The sequence below is a fragment of the Chanodichthys erythropterus genome, chromosome 7, assembly GCF_024489055.1.
Source record: "Chanodichthys erythropterus isolate Z2021 chromosome 7, ASM2448905v1, whole genome shotgun sequence".
Taxonomy (NCBI): Eukaryota; Metazoa; Chordata; class Actinopteri; order Cypriniformes; family Xenocyprididae; genus Chanodichthys; species Chanodichthys erythropterus.
The window spans coordinates 17,823,477-17,845,432 of NC_090227.1; the positions used below are offsets into that span (position 1 = coordinate 17,823,477).

The window sequence follows — 21,956 nt, forward strand, 5'->3', positions numbered from 1 at the left end:
AACCCATTTCATGTTTTAGAATTTTTCTAGTACTTACTGCTCTTTTTTGGTACCCATTGGAGTCAAGTTGGGTGGGTTTGTTACATTTGTTTGGATTATATAAGCCAACTTTAACTTTAATTGGATTTTCTAAAACTGTTTATTTTGCCCTGAACAAAGAATATATTAATGCTGTGGCCCTTTTAGGCCCAGTCAGGAATAAAAGAACCCCTTTGCTTTAGATGTTGTGGCTGTGTATTATTTCCATACATAATATTGAAGGGTAAGTGGCCACATATATTATTTTAATCTTTATTGTGCTATTTTATCTGTATCTGATTTAGAATGAGCAGAAAACTGTAAGAAAAATATAACGACCCAAAGACAAAAGAACTGATATAAAAAATAAGCTGTTATGTAGGAGCAATAGTCTTGTGGGCAGCACTGTCTCATTTGTCATAGCTGTGCACAAGGCAACCTGCGTTCGAGTCTTAGCTCGAGGTTCAGGCTTATTTGTTCATTAATAACGTCATCAGTATCTAAAAGTTAAGAGTTAAAAATACAACAGAAACACAATGTAAAGTAACATATTGCATAAACCAATCATACAAATTAACCTAAATAAATACAAAACATATTATAAATACAAACTAAATAGTTCCGATATGAGCCTGTAATGGTGCATACAGTAAAATGTGATGAAGCTTATCTGAAATAGTCCATAGGCGAATGATGAACCTTTGTAGGCGACCTAGAGGCAATAGTTCTTTAACACCGGTAAAGGCCCAAACAAAATCAAACAATCCACACAGCAACTCTAACAAACAGGCAGAGATTAGTCCTTATTCTTGTGAATGGTATCCGATTTAGATGACACACAATGGTTAGATATAATGCAGACGTGCAGTCGAAGTCAAATTTCGAGATATACCATGAGTTACCAAATGCACCATTAGGTAAAAAATGAGGGAAGAAAAAAGGAGTCCTTCAATGAACAAAATATGAATAAATATTAGTATAAACTCAACAATAATGAAATACAGTTTAAACAACCAGTCGGTGAATATACAAGAAAAGGATCTTAGAGCATAAAACCATGTTTCCCAATCATGACATCAAGAGATAGTATGTTGGAGGCAAGCCATGTTTTTCTCTTATGAATATTTTACTATATACCTGTATTTAAACCTAACACAAGAACAATAATGGCCCTTAATGGTGGGTAGTATAATAACAACGTAGTAGCATTTAAAGCAGAGGTCTCCAGACTCTGTCCTGCAAAGTTTAACTCCAACCCCAATTAAACACACCTGAACTAGCTAATCAAGGTCTCACTAGGCATGCAAGAAACTTTTACCAGAACTCACTTGCCGGGATGAGGGTAGCTCACTGAATTCATTTATTGAACTATCCATTCACATTGACAATCTTCTACGCTCACGACGCCCCACACGCGTTGCCAGTTCAACGGGTCCAAACCCCGAACCCATGCAGCTGGGCTACACACCACTTCAACCAGAGGAAAGCGAGAGAAGACGGCAAATGCATCTCTGCCTGTACTGTGGCCAGGCTGGTCACTTCTAAATTAACTGCCTGGTTCGACCCACGCCTACCAGCTCCAAAGCGGTGAGTTCCTCCATTCAATCCGATTACTCATCCACCTGCCTCAAGATTCCTTTTCAACTCACTGGCAACCAACAAATTATTACCACGCAAGCTCTTCTGGACTCTGGCGCAGTCGGGAATTTCATGTCTGACACTTTCATTAACAAACACAATATTTCCCTAACTGACTGCCATTTCCCGTTGACAGTGGAGACGTTAGATGGAAAGCCGATTGGAGGAGGAAAAGTGGCACACATCACCAGTGAACTCGGATTACAAGTAGGAATTTGTAACGTAGTTCGTAAATAAGGGAAGGAGGAGGCGGGAACCGGCGAACATTCAACAAAACTTTCATATAAAATAAACAAAGAACAAAACTAAAGTAATGCCTGCCGGCCAAACAAACATTTTTAAACATAAAATAAAGTCCAGGCCTGGTCCTCTCTCGTCCTTCACTGACGTCGCTCCTCCTTTTATGCTTCCGGAGCTCCTCCGTGAGAGACTCGCGTCGCCGGCCTCGCGCCATTCCCTCACGGCTCTCGCCCGCCCTGCTCGTCACAGAATTCTACACCATGAACTCATCCAATTCTACGTCATTCACTCACCTAACAACCCCATCATCCTTGGTCTGCCGTGGCTCCGAACCCATAACCCACATGTCTCCTGGAAGAATGGACAAATACTGCAGTGGGACGCCACCTGCCATAAGAACTGCTTACAACAAATCACTCCTCTACCTATCCAAACGATCAAGCTGGGCGAATCCAACCCTGGGAAAATTGACATCCCCACTGAGTACGCCGATCTGGCTGTGGCGTTCAGCAAACAGAAGTCGACCGAACTACCTCCTCACCGCCCTGGGGACTGTGACATTGAACTACTGCCAGGTACCACGCCTCCCTTTGTCACAGCCTGAATCCGCCACTATGAAGATGTACATTGAGGAGGAGTTAGCTAAGGGGTTCATCTGGCCATCCACATCACCCGCCTCGTCAGGCTTCTTTTTCGTTAAGAAGGACGGGAGACTGCGGCCCTGTATCAATTACCGAGGTCTGAATGACATTTCCGTCAAGTTCCGTTACCCCCTGCCATTAGTACCTGCTGCCCTCGAACAATTACGACAGGCCGAATATTTTACCAAGCTTGATCGCCGCTGTGCATATAACCTCAATCGTATAAGATGGGGGAAGAGTGGAAGTCTCTCCACGACCACCGACCCCTACTAGACCCTTGTTATGCCTTTCGGGCTCTCCAACAGTCCATCAGTATTCCAGTCATACATCAACAACGTGTTCAGAGACATGCTGAATCGTTGGGTCTGGCCGTACTTGACTGGTCAAAACCACACACGCTCAAAGAATTACAGAGGTTTCTGGGCTTTGCGAACTTCTACAGGCGGTTCTTATGCAATTTCAGCACTGTTGCAGCACCGTTAACATCCATGACTAAACGTCAGACGTCTCGTCTACACTGGTCCCCAGAGGCTGAGGAGGCATTCAAAGGGTTAAAGGAGCGGTTCACCACTGCACCCATTCTCCGCCACCCAGATCCTGAATGACCATTCATTAAAACTATCTGCTGCAGAATGAAATTACGACGTGGGTGATCGAGAACTACTAGCGATGAAGGCGGCGCTGGAGAAATGGCATCATTGGTTGGAGGGAGCCCAACATCCGTTCACCATACTCACAGACCATAAAAATTTAGAATACCTACGCTCTGCCAAACGCTTGAACCCTCGTCAGGCTCGATGGGCTATGTTCTTTACCCGCTTTCAATTCAAAGTGACCTACAGGCTGGGTTCCAAGAATACCAAGGCCGATGCGCTGTCCCTGCAGACCGAACGGGTAGAAAGATCCGGAACAGAAGAACATATAATCCCTAACACACTTCTTTTAGCACCAGTCCAGTGGGACGTGATGTTGGAGATCACTCAGGCCAACGAACAGTCCGCTCCACCAGCCGCATGCCCGCTTAAACGTACCTTTGTAGCAGCTCCCCTGAGAGATAAACTTTTGCACCACGTCCACGTCCTTCCGAATTCCGACCACCCAGGTATCACCGTCACTCATAACCTTCTGCAAAACCGATTCTGGTGGGATTCCATGCTCCATGACGTGACTCAGTTTATCCACAACTGCACAGCCTGTCAAACATCCAAAACCCCTCATCAATCTCCTGCTGACCTGCTCCATCCATTACCCATCCCCCAACACCCTCGGTCACACATTGCCATAGACTTTGTCACCGACCTTCCCATATCACAGGGCAATAACACCATTCTCACTGTTATTGACCGTTTCTCTAAAGCCTGCCGTCTCATTCCTCTGCCCAAACTCCACACTGCATTCGAGACCGCTGAACTGCTCTGTAACTTTGTCTTCAGGTTTTACGGGCTTCCTGAGGACATTGTGTCGGATAGAGGCCCACAATTTACCTCACGGGTCTGGTCTGCATTCTTCAAGAACTTAAATGTCAACATCAGTCTCACATCTGGCTACCACCCAGAATCCAACGGTCAAACAGAGCAGATGAACCAGGAACTCACACGATTCCTCCGTACTTACTTCCAAAAAGATCAATCTGAATGGAGCCGCTATGTTATGTGGGCTGAATATGCCCAAAACTCCCTCAGAAAACCAGCCACAAGGATCACACCCTTCCGATGCATCCTAGGTTATCAACCTCCCCTGTTCCCGTGGTCCGGTGAAACTTCTGATGCAGAGAAGCGAGGAGACTTGGGATCTGGCGCATCATCATCTGCAACGCGCTGTCAGGAGACAAGAGCTTCAGGCCAACAGACACCGGCGACCGAATCCCCAATACACCATTGGGCAATGGGTTTGGCTGTCCACCAGGGACTTACTTCTACGACTTCCATGCAAGAAACTCAGTCCCAGGTTTGTAGGGTCTTTCCAAATTGTCAAACGAATTACTCCCGTCTCATTTCATTTAAATCTGCCTGCTAACTATCGTGTCTCTCCCACTTTTCATGTTTCGCTGCTGAAACCCTGCGGGGGTCTGAGGGGGGAACCAGAGGGAGCAGAGGGAATTGCTTGATTTCAGGCATCGGGGTCGGACCGGAGGAGCGATCCTGGGTCGACGCAGATGATATCCTGGACCCTGCACTCATGGAGGAATTCCATAGGATGCTCCCGGAGAGACCGGCCCCTCGACCATGTGGTAGACCCCGGCGTCTGCCTCTTTGCGTCTGGAGCCGCTCGCAGGGTGGGGGCTCTGTCACGAATATAGCTTCCCCGGTTCATCCTCCGGACCACCGGAGGGAGCCATCACTTGAATATTGATTCGCCACCATTCGGACTCCATTTCCCATAGGCCCTCATTCCTGGGACTGATTGCGCTCACACCTGCACTGCATCACACACACACACCATTTAAGACGCACACACACTCACACCCATCGCAAAGTCTTGTTTTGCTACGGTGGGCATTTCTGAGCGTTATTCTGTGGACTGATATCTCGTTGTTACTTGGACTGTTTATATCTTGTGAACCTCTGCCGCCGGCCCTGAACCTTGCCTGTACCCTGGACTGTGATTGTTTGCTGCCTGTCTTGATCCTTGCCTGTGACCCGATTCTGATTCTCTGCTGCCAGCCTCGACCCCTGCTGTCCCTGTTTACGGTATTGCTCTGCCCCTTGTCTGTATCACTCCTGTGTTTAATCAAAGCTGCAAATGGATCCACACGCTGTTGACACTTCATTACAGTTACAATGTCATCAGTATTTGTAGAGCACCTGTGTTCGTGCATGCTGTAAGATGCAGTTTACTTCTAAGATGGCGCCAGCATGTTGCACGGCAAGCCGTCGGTTCCTGAGAATTTTAGAGTCTGTTTGTTTGTTTGATTTTTATGATGTTGTTTCCGTCTGTTACCTCATCTGTGGTGAGCTATGATCGCTTGAAACTACTAGAAATCAAAACTTCAATTACATCTGAAGACTGTTATTTCACAATCGATGTCAAAACTAAAAAGAAGCATCATAAACGATGAGGAAAACGTGGGGGCTGGTTGGCCAGAACTACAAAAAAGAAACTGACCTACCGGGCGATTGACGCTCTGTTTGTTTGGTCGTGGCTTCGGCCGGTCTATCCTGCACGGCCTTTGGCCAGTACTCGGCGTGTGTGGGTAAAGCCTTATAAGCGAAATGAACCGTCGGCTCACCGCTATGTAAGGTACTTACAGTACTCATCAATATCTTAAGTTCATCCGTTGGATTTTATTGGAGTCAACACGGCTTTGCTAAATGTGAGGTCAGTGAGAAATAAAACTTTTATATTTCCTGACTTCATGGTATCTAAAGACTTGGATTTCCTGTTTTTAACTGAGACATGGCTTGAGCCGTCGGACAGTTGTTTTTTTACAGAGCTGGTACCTGCGAACTACAATATTTTAAGCTCCCCGAGACTGTCTGGTCGAGGTGGGGGGGTGGCTACGCTGTTTAAAGACCATTTTAAATGTTTTGTTGCATCGGCAAGGGAATACTCTTCTTTTGAGGTACAGCTGTTCAAACTAAACCTGGCACAGACTCTCTACTGCGCTCTTATCTATCGCCCTCCTAAATATAACAAGGACTTCATTCAGGACTTTGCTGATTTTCTCTCACACATTGTACCGGTTACGGACAACCTTTTAATTGCCGGGGATTTTAATATTCATCTGTGTTGTTCGTCAAACCTTCTTGGTCAGCAGTTTTCTGATCTTATTGACTCTTTTAATTTAACATAATTTGTTCTCGATGCCACTCACACTCAATCTGGTTTTATCTATGGGGTTACCTATTAAGGATGTGGTTACAGAGGATAATTGCATATCGGATCATAGACCAGTCTTTTTTAGATTTGATCTAGCGGTTGCCCCACCAAAGAGAACATTTACAGACGTTTATTTTCGTTCGATGACTGAGTCAACGGCGAATCATTTTGCCGAGGCGTATGCAAATAGCCCTATTTCATTAGTACTAGAAACTGCTGGACCTCTAATGGACACTGATGAATTGACTGTTGCCTTTAATTCAGCATGCTTGGACATTATAAACAATATTGCCCCAATTAAGAAGAAAAAAGCCTAAATCTTTGCCTCAGCCTTGGTTTGATGACATAATGGCTCTTAGACGGGTTTACAGACAAGCTGAACGTAGATGGAAGAATGATAAATTACGGATTTCTTTTGAAATATTGCAAGTATCCAGGGCCTGAAATTAACACCCGCCAACCCGATAAATGCGGGTAGATTTCAGCTGTGGCGGGTAAGACAGCCACTCCCACTAGCCAATTTGGCGGGTTGAATATAATTTCAGTTTACAGCCAAAGGATCGTCGAAGATCGTCGTAGCACAACATTACAATCCAATCACAGAATTCGTTATTTACATGCAGTTAGTGAAGGAGGGGTAGGCGGAATTGTGCTAAATGACACACAACAGAAGCGCTCTCTCTCGCTGTCGCGAGCGCGATCAGTTCTCCTCGCGCCTGAGTAGCCAAATACACGTGCACACAGATGTCTAAATGTCCATCGTGTGGAGTATCTCGCGTGAATACAGTCGGTTATGGCTTAACACTAGAAGTCCCAGAGTTTTGTAACCCTCCTTTAGCCAAGTGGATGCTAACTGGCTAGTCTTTTGGCTATCATTAGCATCAATTCATGTGTAAATATGGTCATTACCTGAGCAATCTGCAGGGGGGTTGGGGGTGTGTGTGTGAATGGTTGCTGGTGGCTTGTTTGTATGTGTGGGGGAGGGAGGGCTGCTAAAAGCAGAGAACTTGATTGACCATGGGCCGGTTTCAGAAAGGAGGTTAAGTGAAAACTCTGAGTATGTTAACCCTGAAATGAGGGAGTGCAAGTGATGTTTAAAAAGTTAACTCACTCATTCACACTGCAAAAATGCTTTTCATACTAAGTATTTTTTTTTATCCTATTTCAAGTAAATTAAAAAAAAAAAAAATCTTAAATCAAGATGGATTTTCTATATGAGAAAATTATATATGATATTTAGTCTTGTTTCCTGGGGGGATCTAAATTAAGTGCATTTTACTTAAGTAAAATGATCAATATCTGCCAGTGTGGTAATAAAAATAATCTTAATGCAAACGGAAAGTGTTGGAGTGTCTACCCAGATGAAAAAAAGTGCAGTAAAATACACTTTATTTTAGTACACTTTTACACTTCCATAATGTCCAGTGCTCTATTTCCATGCACTTATTTTGTACTTAATATACTAAAAGCTCTTCTTTAGTACTTCTTAAGATAATCTTAAGAACATCTAAGTGTACTCAACTGTGCTATTTTGAGACACCATGAATTTGAACTAAAATGTGCTTTTAACATACTATCTCTGTATAGAAAAATGTATTTAGTTAACACTTGTAGTACACTTGAACCCATCTTTCAAACACTTTTAAAAATGGACTTATGATGTATTTCAAATATAAGATTAATATATAATGAATATATACAAAATGTATTTATAATATATTGCCAGCCAGTGCCAGGATTGTGAGAGATTTCTGGAATGTACTCACTCACTTTTTAATATTATTTGTAAATATGTGTACAAATGGTTGGTTTCTTTATTTTATTTTGTACTATTTTTATCAATAGATCTCAGCAACAAAGGGAAAAAAAACAAAACATGTGTGTTGATTTCTCCCTAAGATGGCAAAGTGAAACACAAGTTTCCTTGAAGTGGCTCAGCATGGCCCCACATTGTTTACATAACAAAAGCAACTGTTCACAGCTGATTAAGGATATTAGCCTAAAGCCTTCCAGCCCATCGGCTGTCCTGCGGGTTTTATAGGTAGAAAAGCCAAATGGCTGCTCTCTGGGACTTCTAGTGTTAAGTGGACGTAAACAGGTGAGTAATATCTGAATATGCCTCATTACGTCCATGCATTCAGCTGCCCAATTAAATAGGTCATTAATGTTAATCAAACAACAAAAGATGTTAAATAAATGTAGGCTATATGTGTATCTATAAACCTAGTGTATCTGAAAAAAGATTATTTTTAATTTACTATTGTTTTTGTAATTAGCTTCTTTGTTCTTTTATATAGCCTAACATAAATAACTATATAATAAATAAAATACAATTTTATAAAATAAATAAAAATAAATGAAATTTCTCATATTAGCCCATGTTCATATTGTCCACCTCTTGCCCACCTGTACATACCAGCTGATATACAATGTAGTCTTGATTTAGGTGGTCAATCTGCATTTAAAAGTTTGAAAGGGTTTTAAATCTTCTAAATCAAGTAAAATGACTCGAAATAAAGTAATTTAAGCATAACAAAGTCAACTTTAATCATATAAAATGCAATTTACCAACATCAAAATTGTGGCCAGTGAAAATGCTGAGTGGCTAGTAACTTTGGAAAACCACTAGCCACAGTGGCTGGTGAGTATCCCTTAAGAATTATCAGTGTGTTGTTAAAGCTGCTAGAACTAAATATGTTTCAGGGTTAATAAATAGATCTCCTAATTGCCCAAAAACTCTGTTTAGTACAATAAATTCAGTACTTTATGCTATTTAAATGAATGAAGTTGAAGTTGAAAGTTGAATGGCTATCCGTTCAACTGTGTATACTTTGAGCTGTACAGTCTCTACAATGGTATGCATTGTATAAAGGTCCCAGATCACATAGTTTCCACAACTCACAACTTTAAAAACTGTATAATGGAGTTTTTTGTCCTGAATGTTTTAGAAAAACATTTTATCAGCTGAAGAGATATGTTGTTAAACAAAAGTACAATTCGTTTAATGCACTGTACTTCTGTCCCTCACTACCTCATTTCATCCCCGTCAAAAAGCTAATATTTTATAAATATAAAAAAAAAAAAAAAAAAAAAAAAAAATTCAAAGGTCTTTTATAAATGATTCTCATTACTAGTTTGGAAAGATGGACATCATAGATCATAAGCAACTCAAACTGGAGTTTTTGTTGAAGCAGAATTTACTGTGAACCGAGCTGCTCTGAGACATTGGAAATATATATAAATAAATATATAAATATATAAATAAATTGTAGGGGTGTAACGATTCACTCGTTTTTCTCAATGCATCGATTACAAATCTGACGATGCATATGATCTTGAAACATGTTTTTTGAATGGTGAATCGTTTATTTCGGTCGATAATCGATGTAAAATGCAAAGAATCGGATTAATCGCGATTCTATAGTGATTCAGTGCTTTAAAATATATAAACATTAAATTACTACATGCGCAAATTGATGGAGACGTTGTGTGCCTTCCCTCACAGCTCTCATTCACAGACACGCGCGGCTGCACTCTTTACCGACTTTCACTGGATTGCGCTCGCGCTCAGTCCGTAGCCCACGTTTGAGCTCTCCTCAGGATGGCCACTGCTGTTCACATGAGCATATGAAAGTTCTCTATTAAGACAGCAATAGTCATGAGTCAAACTGCTCAAGCCATTGATAAAGCTGCCAAGTCATTGCGCGGTCACTACTGTTGAAATGAAACGCTTTTAATGCATGGTAAAGTCGGAAATGGTTCATTGACATTACCTGAGCAGTTTCAAGGTGCACATTTATTGCATGGACGGAGCAAACACAATGTAAGTGTCTAAATGCATACGCACAGTTCAATGAATGATAAATCAAATTATGAACTTAATGTCATTAAACTGAGTGTGCGAGGAAACTGCTGAAATAACTACAACATTAACAACACTGACATAAGAGCTCGCAGTTTATCAATCAGATGCGCGTTAAAGTTGCATTCCTTACTATAGCAACAGTAGAAACCCAGCGCGTTTTCTTTCAGAATCACCATAAGGAAAATGTTCCATATAAAGAGAACAACGATGGCTTTTATAACTATTCTATAACGAAAGTGTAGCGGTTATTAATCAATTTATGGATGAAATATGAATATAATAATTCATAAGGTTATGAATAGATTATGATTCATATATCGACCCAACGGGGAATTAAACATATATTGTGAATCAATTACAACGAATTATAATCAATTACATATATGATTAGTTCTGGTTTAATAATTATTTAGAGAAACTGTTCGTTTGTCCAGCAAACTAAGTCCCTCACAGAATATTATAAACAGAGTTATTCTCTGGCCGTGAAAATAACTTATAGCATCAAAGCATAAAGCGATCGAAAAACGTTAAAGTGACTTGGTTTTCAGCTGAAAGAACAAACAGAACAATCGAGCGTGAATAACGTTTTAATATATGCAAACTACGGATACAGAGGTTATACGTCTAAATATATATACAAGAATATACACACCTATGTACAAGAGTGGAAGTAGAGAAGGAAAGAGAGAAGGCAAGTAGCAATCTCACAACCAGTCCTAAGCCAGCACGGAAATCAGTTTCATCATCTAAGATTGAGAAACGGCAGTATACTTGCATTGGTTGTGTGTGTCGAATTTCAGGTTAGCGCTGGTGCAGTTCGTTGGCTTCCTCCGTTCCGCGGGAAGGTTTATACTGAGGACTTGAGAGTGAGTTTCGCTGGAAGATGGCGGTCCCGAGGCGGAGCGCGATGGCAACGCGTGGTCACTGGAGATGTCTGGGAAAAACGTGCACGAGATGCTCGTGAGACAATCGGGAGAGAACACTCTGAATTGTGCGTCTTTGCTTTTATGACAGATAAGCCGACACACCTCCTTGAGGTGGGGTAGCCAATAACATGGGTGCAAAGTTGGCGGGAAAGCTTTCCCTTTGCTTGGCCTCACGACTTAATCTGCATGATTTATGACTATCAGATTAGATCTCCAAATGGAGTGTGTTCTTCACAGTATCATTAAACACATAGAAAAATGCATTTGTCAGCTGTGTGACATGTCTCAGTGAATAGCTTGTGTCCGAAGCTTTACGGAGAGACCAAACTCGACAGATCAGAAAGGCATAGACAAGAAGTTATGGTTTACAGACAGAATTCCACTATTAAAATGCACACTAGCACAAATACTCATTTAAACACTAGGAAACATGCATAGGCCCTAAAATATATGAATTATATATTTCAGCATAGTGGTAGTTTATACAGTTAAAAATGTATGATTGTGTGTTTCTGTGTGTGTCTGTGTGTGTGTTTTTGTGTGTCCCTGTGTGTGGGGGGTGTTGGAATGTGGATCTGGTCAGTCACTGGGACTTTGCTCCTTTTGAAGTCACCAAAGTGAGGAAGTTGCCGTTTTCTGTTTACCCTCACAGGTCCACAAACCTGCCGAAAGTCACAGTCGTCCAGAGCCGAGTTAGTGATTAACAAACAAAGTTCATCAGGTTAAAAGCGTTCTGAAAACTCCAAAGTTTATTGACTCTGAACGGATCCATCCAGACGTTACAATTCCGTTAAGAAAAGTTAGTTTAAGATTAGTTGGGAAAGTGCATGATAGTCTCTCCATGTAAGCATTGGTATTTTTAATGTAATGTTACCTGGAACAGTTTAATAAGGTTGTGTAGACTTTAACACTATCTTCCACTATATTTAACATGAACTAGGCCTAAAAATACTTTTAAAGCCCTTTTAAAGTTTTGGCTTATTTAAATTTCCACATATGCCAATGTTTATAGGCTGTTAAAATAAAGTTATTTAGCATCATTGAGAACCAACATGAACTTACATTAACAATGGACCAAAGGTTTTTTGTGTCAGTTTGTTTTTTTGCCCTTACTCTAATCGAATCGCATCAAATTTTAATGTGAATTGTCTCTAATCGAATCGTTCTGAATTTGCAAAAATTGTTCTTGAATCGAATCGAACACCTATGAATCGTGAATCGAATTGAATCACTGTCTACCCAAAGATTCACAGACCTAATAAATTGATATTGAAATAAATTATTTCTGACACTTGCTAGAGATGTATGATTTTTTTCTTTTTTTTTTTTTAAATGCACAGATATATAAAGCATTTGTTTTGTTCATCTCTGCAGAAAGGGCTTTATATAGTTTTGAGTGTTCATTCCACCCTGTGTTCAGCCTGACGTCAGGCATGTGTCGACTGGACTATCGTAGACCAGAGAACAGGTGAGACCAAAGGCTGTTTCTGGAAAAATGTAATTGAAGATCTGCTTGATGGTATTACCATTTATCATTTATCATATTGGTTTTTGGAATGCCATGGTGTATTATGGTTTTCTTTAAAGAACCTTAGAGCACCATGAAAATAAAGAACAAAGACAAAATTTTGACAATCTTTCTCTTTTCTCTGTCTGCAGGGCTTTTTATTTGGTGTTGTTCAAACATGTAATATTTCTGGAGAAGAGAGGTTGTCCCCGCACAGCCCTAGAGTACTGCAAACTGATCCTGAGGTATCAGACCATATTAGAATAATATGATTAACTTATAGCATTCATAGTACAAAATCCATCCAATGTGTAGCTCCTAACACAATGCACCTGTTAAACTGTACAGATGTTAAGTGGCCAACTAAAGTATAAATCTGTTTATTTTAGATTTATTTTTTTATCAAAAGTTTTAAAAAATATATATATTTAGTTTTTTAAATTATTTATTTCAAATACAGTAAATATTTAGTAAAATAAATATACATTTAATTTCAGCATTTATGCATGTTTTTGCTATCTTTGAATTGTGTGATATCATATATATCATCCATTGCACATCATTAGCCATCAAAAAATCAAGATCAATATCGTATAGTAGAGTGTGCTACGTAACTATTATAAATAGCATATAATGTATTATAATTATCAAGCACAATCTCATTTTTTTTTTCATATACGCTTTATTCTTATTAATAGTAATTCCAAGATATTTTTGAAGTACCTTAGATAGTATGTAAAGGCTAGTTCACATTGCCTCAATAAATATGGATGTGTATTAAAATGACAGCTGTTTCCCAACATTCAAAAATGAAAACAGCCAACTAGAATGACTGAAATGGTGCTATTTGTGTTTGTTGGGACAGTGAGACTGTGGTAATACCATCTGACGCCATCACTATACCATGGTACCACCACAGTCAGCCAGCCAGATGTTTTGGTGTGTTAGATGTTTAGATGTTTTTTTATTTATTATTATTTTAAGTTTTGTTAATTATTCTTCCAGTCTAGATCCAGATAATGACCCTCTCTGCATGCTGCTGCTCTTTGACTTCCTGTGCCTGCGCTGTCGCGAGTACACCACCCTCATCCGTCTCTATGAAGAATGGGAGGTAAAGAACTCAACCTTACTCAAGTCAAGTCAGGGATTCAGACTTGTCAATTTCTGCAAATTCACCTTTTTTGAATGCAGAATAGGTCATTTGTGTGAATTGTGTAGATCTGATGAGTTTTTAAAAATTGGTTAGGGGTGCTGTTCTTTTTGCAGTACCAGTAGTAACTTAATAGGCTACTTAATGCTGTACTTGCTCAAAGACAACTGCTTTTTTTTGTGTGTGCTCTTTTTTCTAATTACAAAGGCAAATGGTTTCTGTTTAACACAGGTTTGCAGCATTGAGTTTTGTAGCCAATAACAGGAATGACTGTTGAAAGCAATGGCCAGTCAGTTGTTTAACCCTCTGGGGTCTGAGGATATTTGGGGCCCTGGAGAAGTTTTGACATTTGTGCTTTTTTGAGTTGTTCATAAATGACATGTAATGACAAAAGTGTCATTACGCTGTATTCAGCACAAACTAGGCTACAATAATATGTGGGGAACATGTATGTACATGTTTGTGTTTTTGAAGGAATAGCGTTTATGCGTGGTTATTGAAAAAACAAAAAACTTAAGTCACTGAAATAAGGCCAAAAAAAAATATACACAAAATCTGTGTTCACAAGACTTCTCGGTATTGGAGGTTGTAGACTAGAGTTTTTGCTTCAAAATGATGTAAAATTATCCTGCCTACATATAAAACAATGGAGAGGTTTAAATTTTCTAAGACACTTTTTGTCAAGAAACACAGTATGCGTGAAGGTGTGAATCATCATGAATAATGCTGTAATTCACACCTGAGAAGACAAAAGAGCCACATAAGGACCTGTAATGACCTGCATATTAATGAGCTCTTTCAGTCAAGAGGCTGTGAAAAAACCCTCTGTGATCATGCTAATAACATTTTTTTTTTTAAAGAAGTCTTAAGTCTCTAACCAAATAATGGTTATCTATTTTAATATACTTTAAAATATCATGTATTTCTGTGATGCAAAGCGTCTGAACATTCCTACCTCTATGGTATTTCTTATAGGCTATTATATTTGTTGTATTATATAGCCTAAATGTTATTTGTGCTGTTGACAAACTATACATCATTAAAAAGATCCAAGACACAAGCTTCACATTTTGACTCTTAAAATCTTATATTGACCGCAATTTCTTAATATGCTTAAAAGCATGCACATTTGGAGAAATATTGATGGATTCTCATATGTTTATATCAATTTTCTATACAGAGGAGTAATATTTATCCAATATTTATTGTCATCACTGTGAGCACTGGATACTGTTTTCAATTCATACTTGCAGCTGGAGGGCGCACTGTGTACCTTTAGTCCACAAATATCTCAGTAAAAGAAGAGGCATATCATGTGACATTCCAGGAACTAACAGGCTTCCAGAGATCGCTTTAACATACAGATAAACACTTTTGAAGATAATAAATACACAATTGAGACGATGTATACATGTATTGCCTCAGAATTTGCGTCTGAATAGTGCTCACTCCGTGGGCATGGCCGCATTAGTGGATAATGAGCTGAATCACGGGCGTCTGACATGTCTCTTTTCATACAGATTACATAAACAGAGAATTTTTGTTTTTGATTTGACTTACATGATTTAAAACCTGACATTTCAACATTTCTTAGACAAGTCAAATTTTTTTGTGATTAGTTTTCACTAAGTTAGTTCATTTTCTGAGAACTATCAGATTTGACTTCGTTCAGAGAGAGACAGGAGATCATGCATCATGTTAGTTTTCTTTATTTTACAAAAAGCACAACATTTTGTTTTTACTCTGAGTGTACACAAGTAAAAGAAGATATTCCACAGATTAAAATGGAGTATAACTCTTAATTGTATGTGCAAAATTGAAGCACGTATTTTGAGTCTTTCACACTGGTAAGAAAAAAACCGAGGTGGTATCGCCGGTGATACCTCAGACTCCAGAGTGTTAATGTCAAATCCACTCAAAACACTTAATGAGTTTTCGTTTAGCAAAGTTTACATTGCAGATTCATTGTGCAGTGTGTAGTTAGATGCATTAATTGTAACAGGAGATTTCCCGTGAGATTTCCCGATTTCACTCAGATTTCACTTTTTCACGTGCCCTATACTTCATACTTGAGCACAATAAAAAATACTAAAATTTGTTATAATAGAAATTAATAATAAATCCAAAAGCAAAATGCGTAAAAAACTAATTTTAGTTTGTTTTCTACCAGGTGACAGAATTAGTCCTGTCACAAAATTGAATCTCAATGACAAAGAAGTCTGTTTGGCGACAGTTCAAGTTCAAGACTGTTTCAGTTCTTTATTTTAACAAGTGCACAGCACACACTTAAAGATATCCACAATCTACTGACTCTGCTGATCAAAAAAGATACCCAGGGTCCAGCCATAGGTTTCAGTTTCAGTTTAATTTATTTATATAGCACATTTAATAATGACCGAGTCAACCAAAGTGCTGCACAGAGAAATAAAACTATACTATTATCAAAAAATAAAACAATCACAAAGAGTATACAACACTAAAAACACACTGAATACAGTAGTTACTCGAGTCCATAAGCCTTTTTTAAAAAAGATGTGTCTTAAGTAGGGATTTAAAAAAACAGTACAGAAGTGGCTGATCTCAAGCTAAAAGGCAAGTTATTCCACAACTGGGGTGCAGCCACCGAAAATGCACGATCCCCCTTAAGCTTTAAGCACGTTTTGGGTACTGACAGCAACAGTGTGTTTGATGACCTTAAAGGCCTATTGGTCTGATGGTAGGACAAAAGATCTGAAAGGTAGCCAAGCCATTCAGGGACTTATAGACAAACAATAATACCTTGAACTGGATTTTATACTCAATGGGGAGCCAGTGCAAACTAGCCAACACAGGCGAAATATGTTCCCTCTTCCTTGTCCCATTTAAAAATCTGGCCGCAGAATTTTGAACCAGCTGCAGGTGAGACAAACACGATTGAGTGACCCCCAAATATAGTGAGTTGCAGTAATCCCGTCTTGATGAAATGAATGCGTGGTTAACGGTTTCTAAGTCCCTGAATGAAAGAAAATATTTAATTTTGGCAATCATCCTGAGCTGGAAAAATACTGATTTGACAACTGAGTTTGTTTGTTTGTCAAACTTAAGTGCTGGGTCAAAAATAACTCCCAAATTTCTTGCATAGGTACCTACAGTGTGAGTTATGCATTAAGCGTGGGAAGCGCTGTAAGCGTGTGTATGGTGTGTATGCTTTGCAGAGTGTCTTAACATTAATTTGCTTACCTATAAATGTGCATCTTTCCTATTGGCCTAGATAGTATGGTTATTGAGCAGGAACTTGATGCATAAATAACGTGCCTACAATGTGACTTTTTTTTTTTTATCTAATACAGTGTGTGCAATGCTGAAAGAAAGTTTCCAGATAATTTACTCACCCCCATATCATCAAAGATGTTCATGTCTGTCTTCAGTCGAAAAGAAATTAAGGTTTTTGAGGAGAACATTCCAGGATTCTTCTCCTTTATAGTGGACTTCACTGGGGTTCAACGGGTTGAAGGTCCAAATTGTAGTGCAGCTTTAAAGGGCTCTACGCGATCCCAGGCGAGGCATAAGGGTTCTTAAGCAGCGAAAGATTGATCATTTTCCAAAAAAAATAAAATGTATATACTTTTTAACCACAAATGCTCATCTTGCACTAGCTCTGCGACCCGCACGCATGACGTAATCATGTTACAAAGGTCATGGATGATGTAGGTGGAAATACCGATCCAGTTTCTACAAAGCAAACATGCAAAGATTAAGCCAAACACCCTTTACAAAAAAAGGTAAAACAACAATATTAGATGAAGAAAAAAAATTAGATATAGTTTTCGCTCTACCGTGGTACTTCCACCTACTTTACGTGTGACCTTTCAACATAATGAGTGGTGCTTTGCAGAGCAGTGTGAGACAAGCATTTGTGGTTGTGTTTTTTTTTTTTTTTTTAAATGACCGATCGTTTCGCTAGACAAGACCCTTATTCCTTAGCTGGTATTGTGTAGAGCCCTTTGAAGCTGCACTGAAACTGAAATTTGGACCTTCAACCCAGTGAATCCCACTGAAGTCCACTATATGGAGAAGAATCCTGTAATGTTTTCCTCAAAAACCTTAATTTATTTTCGACTGAAAAGAGAAAGACATGGATGAGTAAATTATCAGGAAATTTTCATTCAGATGTGAACTAATCCTTTAAAAAGCCTAAATACCTGCCTGATTTTTATTTTATATACTCATTTTCTTTTGTCCTTCCATAATGTCATTGGAATTAGGTCTTATATAACATTTGCATGCTGACGAATTCCAGCGCCCCATTTTCTTAAGGGTAGCTGATGGTACTCTTGGAACGGCTGTCGTTGCTGCACCGATACTGAAAGAGTGAGGGGTGTAGACTATGCTGTTTAATCCACATAGATGACATAGCCGTTTCAATTTGGAGGAGAACCAGACGCTGGTCATCGGTTTGCCGTCTGCTGTAAGGAGCAGCGGGTCTTGAGGAGTGGCGTTTCTCTGGGATTGCAGATATTGTAACATGGAAGAAAAAGGGCAAAACACAGAATTAATTCTGGATAATAATACACTGCTTAAAATCAGAGAATAGCATCAAGTCAGTTAAACCAGTGATTCCCAATCCCAACCAGAGTTCACGTGGGGGGTGGGAGTGGATACGTGTTGAAGTAAAAAAAAAAAAAAAAAAAATGTTCCAATAATTTATATCACCAAAAAAAAAAAATATATATATATTTATATTTTTTTTATTATTATTTTTTTTTTAAATCCTTACAATGCCAATATAATACAGTAAAAAAATATCTTGTATAAAATTATTTCAATTTTGCTCCCTCCATCGATCGCGCAATGTGCTTGTCAATGTAACGGCAAAATCAAAAGGAAAAATGGCAAAGAAAAAGTTTAGACACTAGATATCCAGCATGATATTTTTCCCCATTGAGATCTGATGTGTTTTCAAAGTGTTCCTTTAATTTTTTTTAGCAGTGTATATACACACACACACACACATATATATATATATATATATATATATATATATATATATATATATATATATATATATATATATATATATATATATATATATATATATATATATATATATGTATATATATATATAATATGTATATATGTGTGTGTGTGTATCATAAAATATCATGCTGGATATCTATACTGATATGGACTGGGTAATGTGCTAGGAACAAAAGGATGCCACATTGTTTGATGGAAATGAAAAGTATCAAAGACACCCCAAAAATCAAAGTGAGAAAATGATGCAGCAGGCTAGTCCATTTTGCTGAGATTTCATTGCAGCAACTCAAAATGGTACTCAGTAGTTTATATGGCCCACACATGCTTGTATGTTTGCCTGACAATGTCGGGACATGCTCCTAATGAGACAACGGATGGTGTCCTGGGGTATTTCTGAGCTCCAGGACAGTCTGAGGTGCTGCGGCCCTGTCCTGCTCTCCTAAAGTAACTGCTTGTCTCCTGGAATCTCCTCCATGCTCTTGAGACAATACAATACAATGTTTATTTATATAGCACATTAAAAACAACTGAAGGCGACCAAAGTGCTGCACAGAGTGTGCAAAAAAAGAACAGTCAACAGGGTTACAAACAATAAGACAATCTATAGAACAAACACTGTAAAATGGATGTGTATTAAAATATACGATCATTGCACTGAGACTGTGCTGGGAGACACAGCAAACCTTCTGGCAATGGCACATATTGATGTGAGTTGGATTGCCTGTGCAACCTCTGTAGGGTCCAGGTATCGCCTCATGCTACCAGTAGTGACACTAACCCTAGCCAAATGCAAAACTAGTGAAAAACAGTCAGAAAAGATGAGTAGGGGAAACAAATGTCAGTGGCCTCCACCTGTAAAACCATTCCTGTTTTGGGGTAATCTCATTTTTTCCCATCTAGTTCACCTGTTGTTAATTTCATTAACACCAAAGCAACTGAAACTGATTAACAACCCCCTCTGCTACTTAACTGACCAGATCAATATCCCAGGAGATTATCTGACTTGATGCTATTCTCTGATTAAAAAGTGTTCCTTTAATTTTTTGAGCAGTGTATATGAAACAGATTTCATGAGGGTGGTTAAGGACCCAACGTCCTCTAGTGGGCCCTTGCTCACTGCCCGGCACTATGGAGCTCGATTGCCATTTGCCATTGAACACCAGAATTGGCAGTGTGTTTTTCACAGATGAGAGCAGGTTCACCCTGAGCACATGTGACAGTTGTGAAAAGGTCTAGAGAAGCCGTGGAGAATGTTATGCCGCCTGTAACATCGTTCAGCATGACCGGTTTGGTGGTGGGACAGTGATGGTCTGGGAAGGCATATCCATGGAGAAACACACAGAACTCTACGGCCTAGACCAATGTTTCTCAAACTGGGGTACGTGAGGTGACAAAAGGGGGTACGCGAACAAAATGCGGAGTAGTTAATTTAACTCCATACCTTAAAATAATATTAAAACTGAGCATGTATTTCTAACTGGCAAAATGCTGTAAATCCATTACATTTAATCAAATTACCTCATGTTTTGCAGTCTAAAATGACTGTATCCACACAAGCAGCATATGATAGATTGCGTGCCGAATCTGCTGCCTTAAATCGCTCTAAATTACTGCCGTTCTCGACAATGCACCTTTTATAAAAGTGGGGATTTAGCACTTGCATGAAGAACAAATATAGACACAGATAGTGGATTTATATCAATTTAAGACTCAAACTTTCTTCGATACAAAAACATACCTTGTGGAGTTCTTGTATTTAATGTTGATAACGAGGAAGAATGCAATTGTACCCAAATATCCACATGACTGCAAACGTTCATTATTATACAATAGGTCAAAGAACAAAATGTACATTTTAAACAGTACTGTCAGTATTTACTCTATTTTGCAATAAAAAAATATTTCTAACGAAAACCAGAGCAGAACTACAACACACGAATGCGGCTTTGAACGAATTGTGAGAGTCAATGATTCAATGATTCATTCACAGCCATTTGCTTCGTTACTGAATGAATGACTCGATGACTCACTGATAAAAACAGTGACTTGCTGCCACCTACTGGCAGTTTTAGTTTAATATTTAAAAGTATCACTTCGTTTTACCATCATTGCATATTTCTCTATTAAACATTTTATATTTAAAACATTATTTATTTTATAAAGTTATTCATAAACGTAAAAAAATATGCACTGGAAAATCAATTTAGGGGGCAAATATTGTCCCTTAATGGAAAAGGTGTGACTGCAGTCAAAGTGGAAGAGAGGGGGTACGCAGAAGGATGGGAATCCCTTCAGGGGGTACTCCACGCTAAAAAGTTTGAGAACCACTGGGCTAGACAATGGCACCCTGACTGTCATTAGGTATCAGGATAAAATCCTTGGACCCATTGTCAGACCCTACACTGGTGCAGTGGGTCCTGGGTTCCTCCTGGTGCACGACAATGCACGGCCTCATATGGTGAGAGTATGCAGGCAGTTCCTGGAGGATGAAGGAATTGATGCCATTGAATGGCCCCCATGGTCACCTGACCTAAATCCAATAGAACACCTCTGGGACATTGTTTCAGTCCATCCAACGCCGCCAGGTTGCACCTAAGACTGTCCAGGAGCTGTCTTTTGAATTTAGCCCTCTGTAACTTGATATTTTTCATTTCCATCAAACAATGTGGCATCGTTTCGTTCCTAACACATTACCCAGTCCATATCAGTATAGATATCCAGCATGATATTTTCCCCCATTGAGATCTGATGTGTTTTCAAAGTGTTTCATTATTATTATTATTTTTTAACAGTGTATGTGTGACCCTTTGTTGAATTTGTCATTTTTTTAGTGAACTGTTAGAACTGTTTTTTGGACAAAGTAATGTTGGCCTTAGTAAGATCATTAACAGGATTAAATGATTAGAATTTGCACATAAATTCCCAGCACCTTAAAAACCCATAAAAAGCTTTGAGGAGAACTGCATCTAGGAGAGTATAAAGATCGAAAACATCCTTTTCTGAGCCAGTGAAGCATTTTGTGCACAAGAAGTAGAGTAATAGGTAACCGTTTGTCTTTGGTTGTTGGGGAAGTCTTCACGATACCGTTTAATAGCAGACGAATAGCAGGATACTTGAAGAGGCTTGGTGCACTGAG

At 39.2% G+C, this 21,956-nt stretch overlaps 1 protein-coding gene across 1 annotated transcript in view; it reads left to right on the forward strand.

The window, feature by feature from the left end:
* The window catches only part of tcf25 (transcription factor 25 (basic helix-loop-helix)), a 283,651-nt gene that overhangs the window by 157,933 nt on the left and 103,762 nt on the right, over window positions 1-21,956 (forward strand). The window contains exons 9-11 of the mRNA XM_067389839.1: window positions 12,522-12,615; window positions 12,807-12,899; window positions 13,660-13,765. Of these exons, the coding sequence (XP_067245940.1) occupies window positions 12,522-12,615; window positions 12,807-12,899; window positions 13,660-13,765 (293 nt within the window). The remainder of the gene's footprint in view (window positions 1-12,521; window positions 12,616-12,806; window positions 12,900-13,659; window positions 13,766-21,956) is intronic.